Source organism: Hyperolius riggenbachi, chromosome 11 (assembly GCF_040937935.1).
Source record: "Hyperolius riggenbachi isolate aHypRig1 chromosome 11, aHypRig1.pri, whole genome shotgun sequence".
Lineage (NCBI taxonomy): Eukaryota > Metazoa > Chordata > Amphibia > Anura > Hyperoliidae > Hyperolius > Hyperolius riggenbachi.
In genome coordinates, this window is record NC_090656.1 from 60950641 (window position 1) to 60970775 (window position 20135).

Below are 20135 nucleotides of genomic sequence, written 5' to 3' on the forward strand. Positions count from 1 at the left end.
TTCAGTGTCTCTTTAATTTTCACCTCTGGTGTCCTTTAATTATCTGAGGTCCATTGTGCAGCTTTCACCCATGTGCTTCCCTGGCCATGTGCAGTTTGTAAAAATTTGTTGTGTAAAGCTGTGCAAGCACAGAATTCTCCAGTCAGTGGAAGCCTGATGTGTTTAAAAAGTTCTGCAATAGATGTCAATGCTGTGTAGTGTATGGTGATGTCTCTAGCTGACCCTCGGAGGAGCTCACAATCTAATCCCCCATAATCCTGTCCATCAGAAGGCCTCTTTCGGTGGGAAAAGTTAGAAAACTGCTGTTAAGTGGCTAGGATTTGTCACCAAAGTCATGTCTGATCATAACTGGCTGTGTTTGGCAGTGGTGTACTGTACTGCAGGCTTCCTGTATGGCAAAGCTTTGCTGGGGCTACTGAAGACAATGGGTAGCTTTTATTATAATATATATCTGTGGTCAGGTTTACTGTGATGGAGCTGGTCAACTTACACTAGAGATGCCATTCTCCATGCTACTGACCCCAAGGTTTGGAGGCCCTCAGTCCAGATTGTCCTCTTAAAAATCCAGGAAACAATTAGTGTTTAAACTCCTTTTTTGACTTTGCTTTAAACAAAACATAACTGACTTGCTGTGTGGGTTTTTTTTTTTTCCCTCCATTCTAGAACCGTGCTGTGCTACACATCGCACTGCGCAATCGCTCAAACACTCCCATCAAGGTAGATGGTAAAGATGTGATGCCAGATGTCAATGCAGTCTTGGAGAAAATGAAGGGATTCTGCCAGGTATGGTGCTAGTGGAATGTGCTCAGTAAATATAGGGGGGGGGGGGGGGGATGAAGCCTGGTCTTGTAGATTTGCCACTGGCAATACTATGGTAAAGTTTCTAAATGGTAACGTCAGTTGAAAACCTTAAGTAGGCATTCAACATACAGTAGTCTGAGTCTTAGAGCCCAATAGACGTTGAAAATCTCTAAAATATGCTTGCCCAATAGACGTTGAAAATCTCTAAAATATGCTCTGACACAGGACCAGGGTTTGAATTTTGGCTCCTTCAGTTCAGTAAGCCAGCACCTATTCAGTACAGAGTCCTTGTGCAAGATTCCCTAACACTGCTACCACCTATAGTCCTAGTGGCTGCAGCTTTGGTGTTTTGAGTCCGCCAGGCGAAAAGCGCAATATAAATGTTAGTTGTTATCAGTTGGCAGCGAGCAGGATTACATTCTTTGTACTGTTGATCAGTAGAAGTTAATGGTGGTGACATTTTAGATGTGAACTCTGAAATGCAACTGAATGGTCCAAAGTAGTAAAAGCTGTCCTTCCCGCTCTTACTAGATACAGAGATATCAGTCATTTGCCAAATTGCATGAATGACTGAGCTGCTCCATACCCAAGCCAAGGACCTGATATTCCATCAAGTCATTTGCTTGGTGTACTGTCAATATAACAATTTAAAGGGCAAACTATTGCAAATGTTTTTATAATTCCTAGATAAAAGTAAATGTATATTAAAAAGTTGATAAAATAACCAGCGCTGTCACTTTACTGCCATTATTGTTGGGCTGCCTGTCTCTTGTGCAGTTAGTTGATCATCAACTCACTCTCTGGGGGACGTCAGTATTGCCTTCACGTCTTCCTCTGATTCCTACTTTCCTTTGTCCTCTTGTGTCGCTGCTGAATGTATTCCAACAATCTCAGCTGCTCTTACTAGTAGCGGCTGAGGCCATGGTACTCGGGCAGGCTCTTCTGTGGACAGCGATGTCGGTGTACACTTTGTGAAGGAGTGCCTTTGCACTCAATGGGTATGATTCACAAAGCTTTTTCACATCTATTTTTTTTCTTACCTTAATTATCATATTTTAGGTCTTTAAAAGCTTAAAAGTAATATTGAAATAACGTTCATCGGGAACCACTTGCTGTGTGTGTGTAGAGCCCAATTACACATGCTGTGCATTTGCCTTATATTTACACACATGTTACTCTTCTAAATGGAAGGGAGCCTATTTTACATCAGTTTGAGAATATCCTCATTTGTAAATACTGTATTTTTTTCCCTCTTAAACATTTGCAGAAAGTACGCAGTGGAGATTGGAAGGGGTACACCGGAAAGTCCATCACAGATGTAGTCAATGTTGGCATTGGTGGTTCTGATCTGGTAAGCGTCATTTTTGATTCAAGCTCCACACCACACTTTATAAGTAGGCTGCGCATCTGCAGATGTAATATAGTATGAGGAACAAAAGACAACCACTCGCGCTACTAACCTGCCTGGCAACAAGCTTGTTAGAGCTCCTTTATTGTCCGATTGGATGTTTGCTGTTACTACGAGCTTGTGGAGGTGGGAGGCAGGCAATTAGAATTATACAAAGCAATAGATGCGGTGGGGTTTCCTCATGAGGCTACAGTTTGAGAGTTAAGTCATTATATTGCTGTTGTGGTGGCCTGGCTTAGGCTACGTTTCCACTGTAGCGTGACCTTTTCGCCTGCAAAAAATCGTAGAAGCTTTTCGGATTGGTGAAAATTTGCATTAAATATACATAATCTGCCTAGTAACAGCTTAGTCATAACTGCTGACAACTTCCTGTAACCATGGATCTAATGCAAATTTTCGTGCAAAAATTTGCGTTGCCTATACAAAGCATTGTACACTATGTCTGAAAATATGATGCCGGACATGGGAGTGGAAACTGCTGCATTGACTTGCATTAGTTTTAAAATCTCTGCAAATTTTTTTTTTGACCATAAAAACTGACAGAAAACGCACAATTGGAAAACCAGATCTCTGCATGGTGAGGGGGAGGTAAAAATTGATTATTCCACAGCTTTCCAAGGCAGCATCACCTATGAAGATGGGCTTATCTGTGGTCCAATGCTATGAGTGTCAATTATGGGAAGCAGTTTTCAGGTAGAGGCAAAGAAAAAAACAGAATACCTTATCTATGTACTTTATTATTACTGGGGTTGACGGAAAACTACTCTTTTGCGATTTGTCATTTTATATCTGCTGCAAGAGTTTTTCAAGGACAAAATGTCTAAATTGCCATTGTTCCTCTTTCATGATATGACTGGATAAGAGAACGCCTTGCTCAAACCACTTCCCTACCACAGGTTTACCCTTAAAAACCACAGCAATTTTGACATATTGTGTGCCTTCTATTCATTTGCCAATAACTCTATTTATCACACCTAAATTCTCATATGTTTGAGAATGGAACAATTTTTTTGTTTTTTAGCAATTATTGTAAAAATCAAAATGGTATTGTAGATAAAACCCACACATTTTATGTCATTACAACATTTAAAATATGGTGACTACAGTATATTTGGAAATGTGGTGCATTTTGTGTGGTTTCCCCCTGTAATATACACCCTCACGTCATGCATATTAAACCTGAGTCCCTTAGGTAATTTTTGTGTTTGGGACTACGGGGGCAGAAGGGGAGTTGCCTAATGGGGATTTATTTTGTGGTAGAAGTGTACAGTATCTCGTAATGGTAAACTCTGTCCTCAGGTCCCAGCAAATGCATCTGTATAAACTTAAAACATATGATCAATTCTGTGATGGTAAACTTCCAAAACTTTTTTTTTTCTCCTGTCCCTAGGCCTTTTACTATAAAGGGATTGTATGTTTCCCCCCCCCCCCCCCCCCCCATTTTAGGAATGCCCACCGGCATCTCACCGATGCTGGTGATCATTCATTACAGGCACTTTTGTTTTGGGAACACATGTTCCCATTCACTGGACGGTAGCGAGGAAAAATGACTCATTTCTATACCCCTGATCCGCAAGTGAAGTTTTCAGGGGTGTGGTTATGCATCTGAAGGAACTGCAAGTGGTTAATATGGTGTCTGGATTTCTTGTCTCCTGAGTTCCCCTCCTCTCTTCCAGGGTCCTCTGATGGTCACAGAAGCCCTGAAGCCATACTCTAAAGGTGGCCCCTGTGTCTGGTTTGTGTCAAACATCGATGGCACCCACATGGCCAAAACGCTGGCTGCGCTGAACCCAGAAACCACCCTCTTCATCATTGCATCTAAGGTAATCCTAGTAGCTGGGGCTACACTCAGCCTGCCGCAGAACTAAATCTGGACTTTGTAACCATAACTGTATGTTTAGTCATCAGTGAAACCACTTCTAAGTAACTGCTCACCATGGATACAGAAAACTTTGTGCTGCAGATCAGCAATGTCTCTGAGATTAGCTATCAGGATCAGCTTTACCCTGTTTTGTCTTCTAATCTGTCTAGCGCTATAAATAAATGTAGCTGCCCCCTTTGAACTAAAAAATCATGTTGAGTTTGCCAGAGATCAGGCATGCTGTCAAGCCTTATACATTTATCATATTCTGCTGTATGGAGATTGGGGAGGGATAATGTGGTTGAATCCTGTGAGCAGGAGCAATGGCCAAGAATCTAACTGCAGACTAAAGCCACTGTTTGGGACGTGTATGCAGTAGTTTGTACAGGAACCATGGATTTCTCCAGAAGTAATTGTTCCGGGTGACAAGCAACCATGCCAAAATTCTTTTCATAAAGTGTTTTGAGTTAAAAAAAAACATTCAAAACTTTTTGTAAGTCCTTTGTGGATTCTAGGAATTTATTTTTGGGATAGCGGTGCATTTGTGAAAATTTGCAGACTGCCAATTCAGTGGTACTGATTAGCTTACTACATGCTGGTGGTGTGGGTTTTTATTTTATACAGGTAGTCCCCAGTTAACAAACAATGGATTCAGGTTAAGAACGATCCTACGGTCCCTATCTTAAGCCCCCCACCCTCCTCACTGTGCCTCTAGCCCAGGGATCCTCAAACTTTTTCGGTTAATGACCAGGTTGGCATACTTCAAACTAATAGAGGGCCGGAGTATACATGATATGATGTAGAAAACATTACATTGAACCTAGGTAGTGTAAACTATTACCTGTTTACACGTGCAGCCCTTTTGTCTCCCATTTAACCAAAGCAGATATTATACCCCCAATACAGCATGTGCAGATAGTAAAACAAAACAACTTTTAGCCAGACAGTGAAGCATACTCGGGATGCTGTCGCCCAATTGGACAGCAGTGTCACCTGATGCAGAATTGGATTGAAAGCCAGCAAATGACTGCTCACTGGATTCCCTGTGGATTGATGGTACCAGCACTGCTATTTTATTTGCGAGACACCAATATTTAAAGATGCAGTGGATCGCGTCTATACAATTTGTGAGTGGGGGGCCAGTGAAAGCCTTGGGGGGAGGGGGGGTGCATTCGGCCTGTGGGCCTTAGGTGAGGACCACTGATCTAGCCAATCTGCCTCTAGTGTGCAGCACTGCTTCCTGTATGTCATGTGACATACAGGAACCATGCTGTGCACAAGAGCCGGAAGGTGGCAGATAGAGGACACAGTGTGGACTCTGTTTCGAGGGGAGTCGAGAACTGCAGCTGCTACGTGGGACTCGCGACACCACTTGGAAGTTTGAAGCCGCTTCTTCACCACACAACACCCACACACACCACCCACACACACCACCCACACACCAATGACTGGATCGGGACGTTGGAATCTGAGGCTTGTTCGTAAGTCAGGGACTACCTGTAGGGTTTTTTTCTTTGCAAATGACATTTATTTATTTTTTATTTTTTTTCAGACTAAGATGTGTTTAGAGAACAAATTTGGGTGGAACATTATAAATAAACCTGGTGCGTCTATGGTGCTGGGGCATCTTATGGACTTTTTTCGTAGTGTCAAACAAGCATGCAGCTAATCCAGTCCCACTTCAGTCAGTGCACCTTGCTCTGCATGCTTGTTCAGGGGCTATGGCTAAATGTATTAGAGGCAAACTATCAGGACTGCCAGGCAACTGGTATTGTGTGAAAGTAAATGTTAGCCTCCATATCCCTCTCGCTCTGGTTTCCTTTAAGTGGGGAAAAAACCTATTGCATCCATGTGAACTTTCAGCAGCAAAGCAGTGATCTGTTGTGATAGAATTTATTGATCAGGGCCTGGTTTGAAAGCTGTTGTCCTTGAATCCTTCCACCTCCAGGATGATGACAGAACTTCAATAGTCTCCAGTCATGCAGAGCTTTTATCACTTCATGCACTTACCTTCTGACAAGGACGGGCATGTTAAATTTTTCACCAGGCCACGTCCATTATTCATGGGGCTTACATAACTGGTGTTCAGACAAATGCAATAACATGACACAGCAGGAGAAAAGGCCAGGCGTGAGTGAGCTTGTACTCCACTTTTGTAGCCAAGTTTCTCTGAAAGACTTGCTAGGACCGCTCCCCACTTTTAGTCATTTGTCCAACTAATAGAGGTTCAGACAAGTCGTTTGATGTCATTTAATCTAGTCCATTGTTTTATATTGTCCATTATCAAGTTGGTTAAATGACATGTAAATTGGCATAGCAGACACTTTGCTGGTCATTGTATACATGACATCTGAACCCCCCCCCCCCCCCCCCCTTAGACCCCATGCGCTGCCTGGCCAATCAGTGTCGTCACCATAGCAATGGGGGAAACCCTCCTGGAAATCTTGTTCAGAACGGGATTTCCGGAACGGGTGATTGCAGCGAGTGGTGGGAGGGACGCCGCAGGGAGGGGGAATTGTGTAGCTAGCGCTAGGCTAGCTACATGGTACATTTAAAAAAAAAAAAAAAATTACAAAAAAAAGTTCCCAGGGCCGCGGGAATCAGAACGCCAGGCAGGCTAATGAACTGATCAAATGCTGCCTTAGTATTTTGCAGTGCATACACTGGTGTAAAATTTGCAGTTTAGAAGCATTTGCATCTCTCTGACCATCCTTGGCTGTTGGTTTTCAGGACACTGGGGATTATGCATAATTTATATATAATGTAACTGAAACCATATTATTTCCCACCCAGACTTTCACTACTCAAGAAACCATCACCAATGCTGAAACTGCCAAGGAATGGTTTCTGCAATCTGCCAAAGATGTGAGTATTGGGGCAGGTTTAGAGGCTAATGGCACAAATGTTTCTTCTGACTTTGTCCTCTAGTGACGCTCCTTACTAAACTCTGCCTTGTAGTTCCTTGTTGTGCTTCTGCACAGTCTGTCTGTATTTAACAAATGCAGTATATGATCAGTGCAGCCGTTGAATGTATGCTGCATTCTTGATGCTGCGGTTATCGTAATACTATAAATAGCTGGGCTGTAGACAGTGCAGAGGGCAGGCTAACCACTGCCAGTAATAGCACGGGGGTCACCTTCGTGTGTGTTTTCTGCCTGCCATTTTGGCTGCATTTTAAAGGATACCCGAGGTGACGAGACATGGGTATGTACAGTGCCTAGCACACAAACCTAAAATAAAACTGTGGAATATCTTAAAGTCCTTTTTAGGAGACGGAAGATGGATACAATAGTTTATTACATTAGTCTATTTTCGCTTCGGGTGTCCTTTAATTGCACCTGAATGGCAACTAGATGCTGAGTTACTAGACAACTGTGCAGTTCAGCCTCCTATCTCAGAATCCTCTTTTGTCGCCAAGCACACCGATTGGTGGGCCCGGAATTGCTTGTGGTTCACATGGCAAGTGGCAGTTCAGGTACATATAACAGTTAACACCCGGCAAACATAATCAAGGCAAAGCAAAACGTACACGCAACCGTATAGAGCAACACATTTAGAGTCTTTGGTTGCCCTGGGGGCTAGAGTGTCCCAGTGATGGTGGGGGGGGGGGGTCTTGAGTTCAGCAGGTGAACTGCTTGGGGGAAGAAGGTGTTCATACGCCTAGTGGTTTTGGAGGGGATGGCTCTGAACCGGCATCCCAATGGAAGGGTCTCGAAGTAGCGTCTGCCGGGTGGGAGGGGTCGAGTAGGATCTTGGTGGCCCTTGTCGTCTTCCTCGTGGAGTAGAGGAGATCTAGTGAGGGCAGGTGGGCGCCGATCTTTTCTGCTGAGTTTATCACTCTGTGGAGTTTGTATTTGTCCTTTGCAGTTTCTCCGGCATACCAGACTATGATGGAGCAGCAGAGGATGGATTTGATGGTCGATATCTGAAAGAAGCCTTATTCAGTTTTAGACATGTGGCCAGTTGCAGCAGTGATGTACTATAGATGGTATCGCTAAGGCCAGTTTGACATTTTGTGCATTGCAAATGCTCAGGCCAGGTATAAATCATGCAACACTGCGGCAGAGTGCACTGCCAGGGTCCCATGCATAGCGCCATGTCAGTGGGATTCCTGGTTTTCCCTGTCGTATTCCCATTGTTGCAATCGGGCACTTCAGATGCAACGTCGTAAGTGTGCTGTTGTGGTACCCTGCAGTAAAAAACGGGTAACGCAACTCAGGTTTGCAAGTGTAAAAGGGGCCTCAGTGGCCAAACTGATGTGATATTTTCAGCCAACAAGCCCTTGGCTTTACATGCCAAGTCAAATGAACTTCAAGTAGTGGGGAAAAAAATGTTTTGAGATACAGACACTCCCTGGTTTTTGTGCTTGTGGATAAAAACCTCATTGTGAAACATTCAGTAGCCTATGACGGAAGGCAGTGCAGTATAGAACAGATTGCATCCAGTCTTCAGTTAATGGAATAACTTGCTTGCCTTTCTATTCCAGGCATCTGCAGTGGCCAAGCACTTTGTCGCCTTGTCTACCAATGGAGTAAGTAAGAAGTCCTGAACATTTTCACTTCTTTTACAAAGTGGTTGAATTAGGTGCTCACATAAATCCCACTTCTCTCTTGCAGCCAAAAGTGAAGGATTTCGGAATAGATACAGCTAATATGTTTGAGTTCTGGGATGTAAGTATCCTTCACTTTATCCTGTTACGGACCTGTCAGTAAATCTCCCCACCTTATCGCCCTCACGATGCAGACCCCAGACTACAGCGCAGCTGTACATGACTGCATGTAGGGAACATAACACAATTTGCCATTCTCCTCTGCTATGGATCCCATTAGTAAATCCCCCCCCCCCCCCCCCCCCCCCCCTCAGGACCCTTGCTATACTGACCCCAGACAGCAGCTGTCTGGAAACCTGACTCCGGTGCACCTCTCCCTGCTATTCTAAGGCCTGACCTTTCTGTGTGCCGGGCTGACAGGTCAGTGCCTTTCAGTGTCAAGGAAATCTATTCCTAGCACTGACCTTTCTAATCACATCGCGGTGGATGATTTTTCTAAAATTGCCCAAATTACTAATGTAAACTTTTTTTTTTCTTTCAGTGGGTTGGAGGCCGTTATTCCCTCTGGTCTGCTATTGGCCTGTCTATTGCTCTACATATTGGTGAGTAGATCTGTACATTTCAGGATGTCTTATTACGATTTTGCATTGCTAGTACATGCGCATTCCTATGGGAAGACTTGCCTGGTGCACGTGCCGACATGCTGCACATGCGCTTTGTTCATTTGGGCACCTGTTGATTGGGCTCCCTGTTGACCTCAAGCCCAGTGCGCATGCAGGGTACATCTCCCCGTAGGAGTGCATGCGTACTCACGTGGACATGCTGTGCTTGCGCCGACCAGAACTTCGAAAACATTACAGCTAAATCAAGGCTGATGCCTGGGCAAAGGTGGTGCGGTATCCTTCTGCACTACTCCTCATACACAGTAATTTTTGCAAGATTTTCATGACTTAAAGGTATCCTTTAAGGTCAGTACACACATTCTACAAAAGTCACCACAAGCAACCAACATCGCAGAAACTACTGGCCACAAAGACAAGTGACTAGACTTTCCAACGATGTCTACACCTCAAAATTACAAACTATCAACTCATTTAAAGCAGAATATAACCCAGAATTTCTTCTTTGCTCTAAAAGATTTACAGCATATAATATACTAACGCCATGTGGCTTCCCCCCCCCCCCCCCCCCCCCCTCCTAACAGCATTCAAAGGGTTACATCACAGGGAGAACCCGCATCCGAACTGCTTATGTCTTGTGTACATATTCTTGATACATTTACCGTATCTACTCGCTAGCAAGCCAAATTTTTGACACCACCCCACCCCCGCTGCTGCGATTACCTTAGCCGGCGCCGCTTTCTCTATTCCCCTCTCCTGCTTGTAACATGGCGGCTGCTGTGATAATGAGGCAGGAAGCCGTAGAGAGAGCACTGTTCCCATAGTAACGACGATACACATTGCCGCTACAGGAAGCCGCGCTCTCTCCTGCTTCCTGCCTCATTATCACAGCAGCCGCCATGGGGTGCGCTGCTGTGAATTAAGTTATGAGCAGGAGAGGGGAATAGAGGAAGCGGTGCCGGCTAAGGTAATAACAGCGGCCGTGGGGCACTACTTACCCATACTGGAGTGCTAGGCTAGCCTAGCTATACGGGGCACTCTGGGGGGGGGGATCACGCAGCCAGCATTTCCTACCCCCGGCTTATGAGGGGTTGTGCTCTTCTTCTTTCTTTTTTTTTCTTTTTTTTTCTTTTTTTTTTTAGGTAAAAGTTGGGGGGGGGGGGGGTAGGCTTATATGCGGGTCGGCTTGCTTGCGAGTATATATGATATGTAAATATTCTCTGGCTGTGCAGGACTTCAACTGATAAGTGCTGAAGTGAAAAAACAGATCAGAAATAACTGCTGGCAGCATTTACAGCAGAATGACAAGTTATAAATAAAATGCACCAGCAGCTTTCAAAGTAAATTAACTGAACTTTGGGAAGTTATATCTAAATCAATATTTAATACTTGTGCACAAAAGCAAATGTGATAATTGTATGGGTTATTGTAGGAACACACACTTTTTGTTGAAAATTTCGTCAGTTTTAAACCGCTTTAAAGCAGTTTAATGTTAAATACATCCAAACCTGGGGCACATTAACACAGTATTGGTGCATTATGTTGCATTGTCCTATTGCTGTATGTCACCCCTAAATATTGTCTGTAACCTAAACTAATGTCCAGCGCTGCGTAATATGTTGGCGCTTCATAAATACAAACCATAAATGTTGCAAAACCGCTCACTGGGTAGTCCTCTCTGTTCGCTAATCTGATGGAAATGAGCACAAAAGCCATGTAACCATCATCATTTTGGGGTCTAGAGAAGGGTACTCAACAACTATCCTTCAACGATCCCATAGAGCCTTCCTAGTCCTTGTTCCACTGCCACGCCCCTGTTCAAATCTCCCGCCGGCTGCATCTTTGAGTCTTCTTGGAAGTACTTGGTCTGTGGTACTCCTGTAGATTAGCGACTCCATCCTGTGCGCACATGTATGTGCTCACGTGTGCTTCATATGGCACGGCTCCTTGTCTGAGGACAAAATACTTCTGTGGCCTTCCGAGGAGACCCAGATGAGTTGGCGGCTGGATGTGGGGGCTCGGTGGTGGAACTAGGATGCAGAGAGAATGGGACGGCTCTAAGGGAACCTGTGGGAGCCTTCCCTCTTAGGTGAGTAGAAGACTGTGCATTGCATCCCTATGCACGATGCAATGATCTCTTTATGGGGTTTCATATTATTGCAGTGTGGGTTCAAACCAGGTAGCCCATGTTTACAATGGCAGTGAGGCATACCTTCGTAATGTCATTGTACTGTATCCCTCACTGTATAGTTGTACTGCACAGGGCGTCTTTTAAAAACAGTGTGACCAGGGGTGGGGGATCAAACCACGGTACTCTTTTCAGCCTTGTTCAGTGCCAATCCCGTTACAATGCATGGAATTCTTATTTTAGGAATCTCTTGATACTGCACCCTATCACTCAAGATGAGTTTTTTTTTTTTTTTTTAGGTTATGACAACTTTGAGAAGCTTCTGGCTGGAGCCCACTGGATGGTAAGTAAACCCTCTTGATTTCCAAAAGGCGACCGCTATACTTCACTAGTGGTGGTAATTAACATAGTAGCGGCCATGCTGCTGAACTATATCAACATAGTTTAGTGATAAATGGCTACCGTACGGCTATTTATAAACATCGGCTGTTGCTTAGTTACGCACGCTACGCTGCCACTACAGTGTACAGTGATGTCATGAAGTCACAATAGTTTATGAGCATGGGAGATATAACTCACGCTGTTCAAGCACATTAGACTCCTGAAGCCTCAAAGTGTTTACTAATGCTGCATACACACTTGAGATAAAAGTCTTTGGAAAAGGCAAGATCACAGACCAATTTTACCCCATTCCATGTAGTATGAGAGCCATACTCTACACAGTCTATTCTATTGAGCTGAACTCCCCATCAGATAAAATCTTTGCAAGATGCTGCACACAAAGATGCTGTAGACATTCAAAAGATCATTATCTGCAAAAGATCTCTTCCTGCAATAGATCCATTCCTGCAAAATGCATTCACAGTCTGAGATCTGCAGATCCTCATACACACCTTGTTTAACAGGCAATCATCTGCAGATCAGATCCACCAGGATGGATTTTCAGATCTGCAGATTGCCAGATATGCAGATGAAGTCTGTTAAGGTGTGTGAGGATCTGCAGATCTCATAGACTGTGAATGCATTTTGCAGGAAGAGATCTTTTGCAGATGATTTAGGGCCCATTTCCACTTGTGCGGTGCGAATCGCCGCTGTAAAAATTCGCATGCGGATGCGAATTTCGCATGCAGGTGTATGCGAATTTTCATGCGAAATCGCATGAATGACGCTGTATGCGAATTTAACCATGGCAGTGCCGGTGTGCATTTCCATTGATTTTTCCATGCGAATTCGCATACCAAAGCCGCAGGCGATTTCCCTATTAAATACATTAGCGGCAATTCACATGCATTCCACACGCAGGCGAATTCTGAGGGCTCTGCCGTGCAGAAAAATCCTGCACAGAAAAACGCTCAGGAAAACTGACAAGTGGAAACAGGCCCATCCACTTGTATTGGCTGTGCGAATCTGCATGCAGGAAATGCATGCAGATTCGCGATAGTGGAAACGGGCCCTTAAATGTGTACGGGCATCTTTGTGTGCAGCCTCTTGCAAAGATTTTCTCTGATGGGGGGTGCAGCTCCATAGAATAGACGGTACTTATCCGTTAGCCGGGCGCATCCGGCAGGTGGCGACACAACTCCACCAGAGTTGCATCTTTTCCCTACTATCCATGTCGGCCTGGAGGGGGAATAGTAATTAGCGCCACCTGCCGGATGCGCCCGGCTAATGGATAAGTACCGAATAGACTGTGTAGAGTATGGCTCTCATACTACATGGAATGGGGTAAAATTGGTCTGTGATCTTGCCTTTTCCAAAGACTTTTATCTCAAGTGTGTATGCAGCATAAGTCTTAAGCCCTACCTGAAATGCTGCATCCCTGCGACTGAACTCTCAACACCCCCGAAATCCCCGGGGAAGAATTGGGGCTCGTTCCGTTACGAGGCAGCGCTCTGCCTCTACTTGCGTCAATCTGCGCGGATCTCCACCTGCCCCTCTGTCTTCTTTCACTGAGGGGTGGGGAGAGGCGGCGGTCAGCACAGATTGGTCTGGAGGCAGAGCAACAGCCCAAAGCTTTGCCTCCTCTGGGCAGAAAAATCCACGACTTGGAAAGTCATGGATTTTTGCTCCCGGGATTTTGTGGGTTTTAATTGAGTTTAGCTGCGGGGATGCTGCTTTTTTTTGGTAGGGCATTAATGCTAATGAAAACTGTTAAGTAAAAATGTTTGTTGTTTTGAGGATTTAGTCTCTTTAACCACTTGCCGACCGCACAATGCCAAAGTGCGGCGGCAAAGTGGCATGCCCAGGACCACGCAACGCCAATTGGCGTCGGTCCTGGGTCTCCAGCTGGCCGGGGAGCGCGCATCCGCCGGCAATAGGCTCCGCCTACCCACGACGTCAACCCGCTGGCCGATCTGAAGCGCCGGCGGGTTGTTAACCCCTGGATCGCTGCAATGCAAGCGTATACGCTTTGTAATGTATAGTGTATTATACAGGCTTCCTCTGGCCCTGGTGGTCCCAGTGATCGAGGGACCACCAGGGCAGGCTGCAGCCCTCCCTGTCTGCACCCAAGCACACTGATCTGCCCCCTGATCGCCCACAGCAACCCTCGGACCCCCCCCCCCCGACCCCTGTTTGCACCCAATCACCCCCCCCCCCCCCTAATCTCCCATCAATTACTCCCTGTCACTATTTTTTTTTTTTTTTTTTGAGATTAGGTCCTAAACTGCCCCCTGGGGGCTCCTGATCACTCCTCCCCCCCCCCCCCATGTACTGTGTACATCTCTTCTCCCCTGTAATCACCTGTCAATCACCCCGTCACTGCCACCCAGCAGCTCAGACCCTAACCGGCCTCTGGTGGGCCCGCAGACCCACCCTCAGATCACCTCAAAGTGCATTGTTTACATCTGCTCTCCCCTCTAATCACCCACTGATCACCCATCAAACACCCCGTCACTGCTACCCATCAGATCCTATCTGCCCCTTGCGGGCACCCAATCACCCGCCCACACCCTCAGATGGCCCCCCCAGACCCCTCTGATCACCTCCCCAGTGCATTATTTACATCTGTTCTCCCCTCTGATCACCCATCAATCACCCCGTCACTGCTACCCATCATACCCATCAGATCAGACCCTCATCTGCCCCTTGGGGGGCACCCAATGACCAGCCCACACCCTCAGATACCCCCGATCACCTCCCCAGTGCATTGCTTGCATCTATTCCCTCCACTATTCACACCCTGAGACACCCATCAATCACCTCCTTTCACCCCCCCCCCCCCCCCCCCCCCAGCACACCTAACCATCAAATCAGGCCCTAATTTGCCCCGTGTGGGCTCCTGATCACTCGGCCAAACACTCAGGCCTGGAACCCACTGAAAACCGCAAAACGCAACCGCTAGCGTTTTGTCTGAGCGGTTTGCAAGCGGATTCATGCGCGTTTTTGGTCGTGTTTTGCAACATTGTATTTTTTTTCCCTAGCGGGTGCCTAGCGTTTTGCGTTTTGCGTTTTTATCCTGATTGGTCCTGTGAATTTTCATTTTGTTAGTGTGCTGAACCACAACGCTAGCAAAACCGCTCAGTTTAGGTTTTGCTGAGCGTTTCCGCTAGCGGTTCAATACTTTACATTGAAGCGCTAACGCTCCCAAAATGCTGCACCTCCTGCGTTTGCGTTTCTGAGAAACGCAAACGCTCCTGTGGAAGTTGCCCCATCCATTAACATTAGCCCAGCGTTTTGGCAAACTGCTAGCGTATCGCAGTGCTGCCAAAACGCTGCCAAAAGCGCTCCTTTGGGTTCCAGCCCTCAGACCCCCTTCCGATCCCCTCCCCAGTGCATTGATTGCATCTATTCTCCCCGAGACACACCATCAATCACCACCTGTCACCCCCTAGCACTCCTGACCATCAGATCAGGCCCTAATCTGCCCCCCCTGTGGGCTTCTGATCACCCAGCCAAACCATCACCCGCCCCACTGCAGTGACTTTTTTTTTTTTCTGATCACTGCTGGTACGACTTAATTGTGGCAGAGACCAACCGTTATGCCAAACAATACGCAACTGCCAATCCAAGAAGCTACTATGCCCACCCTTTTCCATGGAAGCCACTTCAAGTTTCCGAACATAACTTTTTTTTTTTTTTTTGGGGGGGGGGGGGGGGGGCTTCTCCTTACCATGGGTCTAGTCAAAAAGAATGTATTGCGGTCTTATTGGTCTACGCACCCAAAACATCACATGCCCATGTTCTCAAATCATGACCTGGACATGGTAGCAGAGAACATCCTGCACTTCAATGACAATACAACCTGTCATCCAAGAGGCCACCCTGCTTATGACTGGTTCCACAAAATTCAGCCCCTCGTAGACCACCTGTCAAAATTTGCAGATGCTTATACCCCTGAACAGTCATTTTGAGGCAATTGGTTTCTTGATTACTCCTCAGTTTTGGGCCCCTAAAATGCCAGGGCTGTATAGGAACCCCAAAAGTGACCCCATTTTGGAAAGAAGACTCCCCAAGGTATTCCGTTAGGTGTATGATGAGTTCATAGAAAATTTATTTTTTGTCACAAGTTAGTGGAAAATGACACTTTGTGACAAAATAGTTTCCATTTCTGCTAACTTGTGACAAAAATAAAATCTTCGATGAGCTCACCATGCCTCTTGGTGAATACTTTGGGATGTCTTCTTTCCAAAATGGGGTCATTTGGGGGGTATTTATACTATCCTGGAATTCTAGCACCTCATGAAACCTGGCAGGTGCTCAGAAAAGTCAGATGCTTCAAAATGGGAAAATTCACTTTTTGCACCATAGTTTGTAAACGCTATAACTTTTACCCACACCAATAAATATACACTTATTGGGTTTTTTTTAATCAAAGACATGTAGCACAATCAATTTGGACAAAAATGTATATAGAAACTTTACTTTATTTGAAAAATGTCAGCACTTTTTTTGACCATTCCCTTTTTTTTTTTTTTTTTTTTTAGATTAATATAATTAATCACAGCAGCAATCAAAAAGCTGTATTAGGTACAAGAATAGGATGTAAAATTCATTTAGGTGGTAGGTTGTATGAGCAATAAACCGTTAAAGCTGCAGTGGTCTGAATGGAAAGTGTCTGGTCCTTAAGGGGTTTTATGACTGCAGTCCTTAAGTGGTTAAGAGTATTGGGCTTGATTCATTAAACTCAGAGGTAGGTTGTTGGGACATCAAGACACCTAAAGAGAGAGGGATATGGAGGCTGCCATATTTCATTTTAAACAATGCGCATTGCCTGGGTGTCTTGCTGATTCTCTGCAGCTTATAGTTTTAGCCATAGACCCTAAACGGGCATGCAGAGGTTTCTGACAAGATTCACTGCATTTTTTTTTTTCCAAGGTTGTGATTCACACTACTGCAGCCAAAGATCAGCAAGACAGCCAGGCAACTGGAATTGTCTAACTGGAAATAAACATGGCAGCCTCCATATCCCCCACTTAGTGTCATGTGGTGTGCATACAGGAGGCTGTTCTGAATCTTCACATTCCTGGTTAAAGGGGCTCTTAATGGCTGCCTTAGTGGAGATTTTCCCCCCCCCCCCCCCTCCCAACCAAAAAAAACTGTATGGTTGGGGTTGTAAACTGGCCATTGCATTAGTATTCTTCAGGCACTGATGTCAAACATGGGAGTGGGGGAGAGAGAAACCTATCCCCTGGTATACTAGCTCAGACTCTACCCTGGTGCCACAAACTAACGCTATTCACTATGCCTCCAAGGGAATAACTGTACAGAAATTGCAGTTCCAGTAAATCTACATTTTATCTAGCTGTACATTAAAGTACTGAGCATGAAGAAATGTAAACATCTTAGTGGTTAATTGCACCCCTCTCATGCAGACATGCAATTGTACGTCCACTCAGTGTCCCTCCTGAAATTGCGATCTATGAACAGATACCATAGGTGTTTTGTGTCTAGTGCACCAAAAAAAAAAAATTTCTTCTGAATGTTTAACCACTTCACCACTGAGGGGTTTTACCCCCTGAGCACCAGAGCAATTTTCACCTTTCAGCGCTCCTTCCATTCATTCCCCTATAACTTGATCATTACTTATCGCAATGAAATAAACTATATCTTGTTTTTTCCGCCACCAATTAGGCTTTCTTTAGGTGGGACATTATGCCAAGAATTATTTTTTTCTAAATGTGTTTTAATGGGAAAATAGGAAAAATGTGGGGAAAAAAATAATTAATTTTCAGTTTTCGGCCATTATAGTTTTTAAATAATGCATGCTACTGTAATCAAAACCCATGAAATGTATTTGCCCTTTTGTCCCGGTTATAAAACCATTTAAATTATGTCCCTATCACAATGTTTGGCGCCAATATTTTATTTGGAAATAAAGGTGCATTTTTTTCATTTTTGCATCCATCCCTAATTACAAGCCCATAGTTTATAAAGTAACAGTGTTATACCCTCTTGACATAAATATTTAAAAAGTTCAGTCCCTAAGGTAACCATTTATGTATTTTTTTAATTGTAAATTTTTTTAATTTTTTTTAATTACAAAAAAACAAATGGGGAGTGTGGGAGGTAATGAGTTAATTTTATGTGTAAAAGTCATTTATTTGTATGTGAAAAATGTGTAGGGTGTAGTTTACTATTTGGCCACAAGATGGCCACAGTAACTTTTTGTTTTAATGTGACCTCCAAGCTTCCTTCCGGAAGCTTGGAGAAAGAATGAGGCTGGACACGTGAGTTTTTTTTTTTTTTTTTTTTTTTTTTTTTTCTCACAATGATCACGCTGCCCATAGGAGAGCAGCGGATCATTGTGGGGCTTAGATCAACGAACGGGAATGGATTTTCCCGTTCATTGATCTCTGGGCGGGCGGCGGCGTGTTTACTAGCGGCGGGCGGCGTGTTTACGAGCGGGAACGCGGGCAGCGTCGAACGCGGAAAGTACGTATTTCTCCGTCCCTGGTGGTTAAAGGATGGAAAAAGGGGCGGAGAAATACGTACGCACGTGGGTAAAGTGGTTAATGTTCGTTGTGTTCTTCAAATATTTTTGGGACTTTCATTTTTGATTTTCAAATTTCTCATAAAAACAATGGGATAGAAAAATTGTTTCTCCACCCCTCAGTATGAAATGGAAGAGTGTTACTCTATTCCAGTGATGGCTAACCTTGGCACTCCAGCTGTTGAACTACAAGTCCCATGAGCCACTGCAATACTCGGACAGCACTAAGCATAACTCGGGGAGGCAGAAGCATGATGGAATTTGTAGTTTTGTCACAGCTGGAGTGCCAAGGTTACCCATCACTTATTCGTGTGTTTTGTTTGTTTTTTTTCGGACCTAAACCCAGCACATCACTCTGATCTAAGATGCGCAATAGCACAATAACCTTTTTAAACAAACCTTTCTTTGCTACAGCTGATATAAATCTGCAGTGTCTACTTCCTGCTTTCATGGAAGCCGACATATTAACCACTTCAGGATTCTGCGTACGCATAAGTACGCCCCTGAATCCTGAAGCGGTTTCCATGGAGCGGCCGTTCCATGTCAGTTCACGGAGGGTGTCTCCGTGAACACCCTGCAAGCCTCCGATCGCGGCTCGCAGGGTAAATGTAAACAGGCGGGGAAGATCTTCCCCTGTATGTATGTATGTATGTATGTATGTATGTGACATACGTATGTATGATACATACATACATACATACATACATACATACATACATACATACATACATACATACATACATACATACATACATACATACATACATACATACATACATACATACATACATACATACATACATACATACATACATACATACATACATACATACATACATACCCCCTGGCCGGGGATCGCCGGCATCTGATAGGCTAAAGCCTATCCTATCCGGCGCAGGACGGCTTTCCGTCCTGCGCCACACACAGGGGACGGGAGAGGGAGGGAAGGAGGCAGAGGGAGCACTAGTGCTGCGGAGGAGGGCTTTGAGGAGCTCCCCCCCCCCCCCCCCCCCCCGCTAGGCACATCAGCATGGCGGCGATCAGACCCCACCCCCCCCCCCCCCAGCAGGACATCCCCCTAGTGGGGGGAAAAAAGAGGGGGGGGGGGGGGCAAGTCTGATCGCTATGCCTGATTTCTGATCTGTGCTGCGGGCTGAAGAGCCCCCACAGCACAGATCAGCCAAACCACCCGGAATCCAGAAGTGGTTAACATCCTGTGATTTTCAAATGAGCTTGTCTATCATCTCTGCCAGGGCAGTCAGGGGAGAGATCAAATTACAACTTGTGATTCGACACAAATGAGGGGGAATTAAACAGGCTAAACTCGCTAAATACATGCAGGGTGCATTTCTGGTTTTCCTTCTGTCCTTTGCAAGAGTTCAGGTCCACTTTAAGAATGCATGACCTTTAACCCCCCTGGCAGTATAAAAAATTCCGCCAGGAGGGAGCGCAGCAGTGTTTTTTTTTTTTTTTTTTTCTTATCATGTAGCGAGCCCAGGGCTCACTACATGATGGCCGCTGCTCAGCGGCATCCCCCCGCCTGCTTCAATCGCCTTCGGCGATCTCCGATCAGGAAATCCCGTTCAAAGTGCCATGGCAACGGGGCGGGATGTCATTGGGAGTCCCGAACCACCCCTCAGCGCTGCCTGGCACTGATTGGCCAGGCAGCGCACTGGTCTGGGGGGGGCGCGGCTTGACGGATAGCGGCGATCGAGCGCGGGGCGGCGGTGATCGGTGTGCTGACGCAGCTAGCAAAGTGCTAGCTGCACTTTTAGAGACAGAAACAAAAGACCGAGAGCCCAAATGGTGTAGTATGTCAAGGAACAGAATCAGCAAA

General features: G+C 45.3%; 1 protein-coding gene across 1 annotated transcript in view; it reads left to right on the top strand.

Moving 5' to 3' along the window:
• GPI (glucose-6-phosphate isomerase) overlaps nucleotides 1–20135 on the top strand; it is a 58922-nt gene that overhangs the window by 23959 nt on the left and 14828 nt on the right. The window contains exons 4-11 of the mRNA XM_068261550.1: nucleotides 664–783; nucleotides 2069–2152; nucleotides 3886–4032; nucleotides 6864–6935; nucleotides 8557–8601; nucleotides 8687–8740; nucleotides 9161–9221; nucleotides 11667–11710. Coding sequence (XP_068117651.1) covers nucleotides 664–783; nucleotides 2069–2152; nucleotides 3886–4032; nucleotides 6864–6935; nucleotides 8557–8601; nucleotides 8687–8740; nucleotides 9161–9221; nucleotides 11667–11710 — 627 coding nt within the window. The remainder of the gene's footprint in view (nucleotides 1–663; nucleotides 784–2068; nucleotides 2153–3885; nucleotides 4033–6863; nucleotides 6936–8556; nucleotides 8602–8686; nucleotides 8741–9160; nucleotides 9222–11666; nucleotides 11711–20135) is intronic.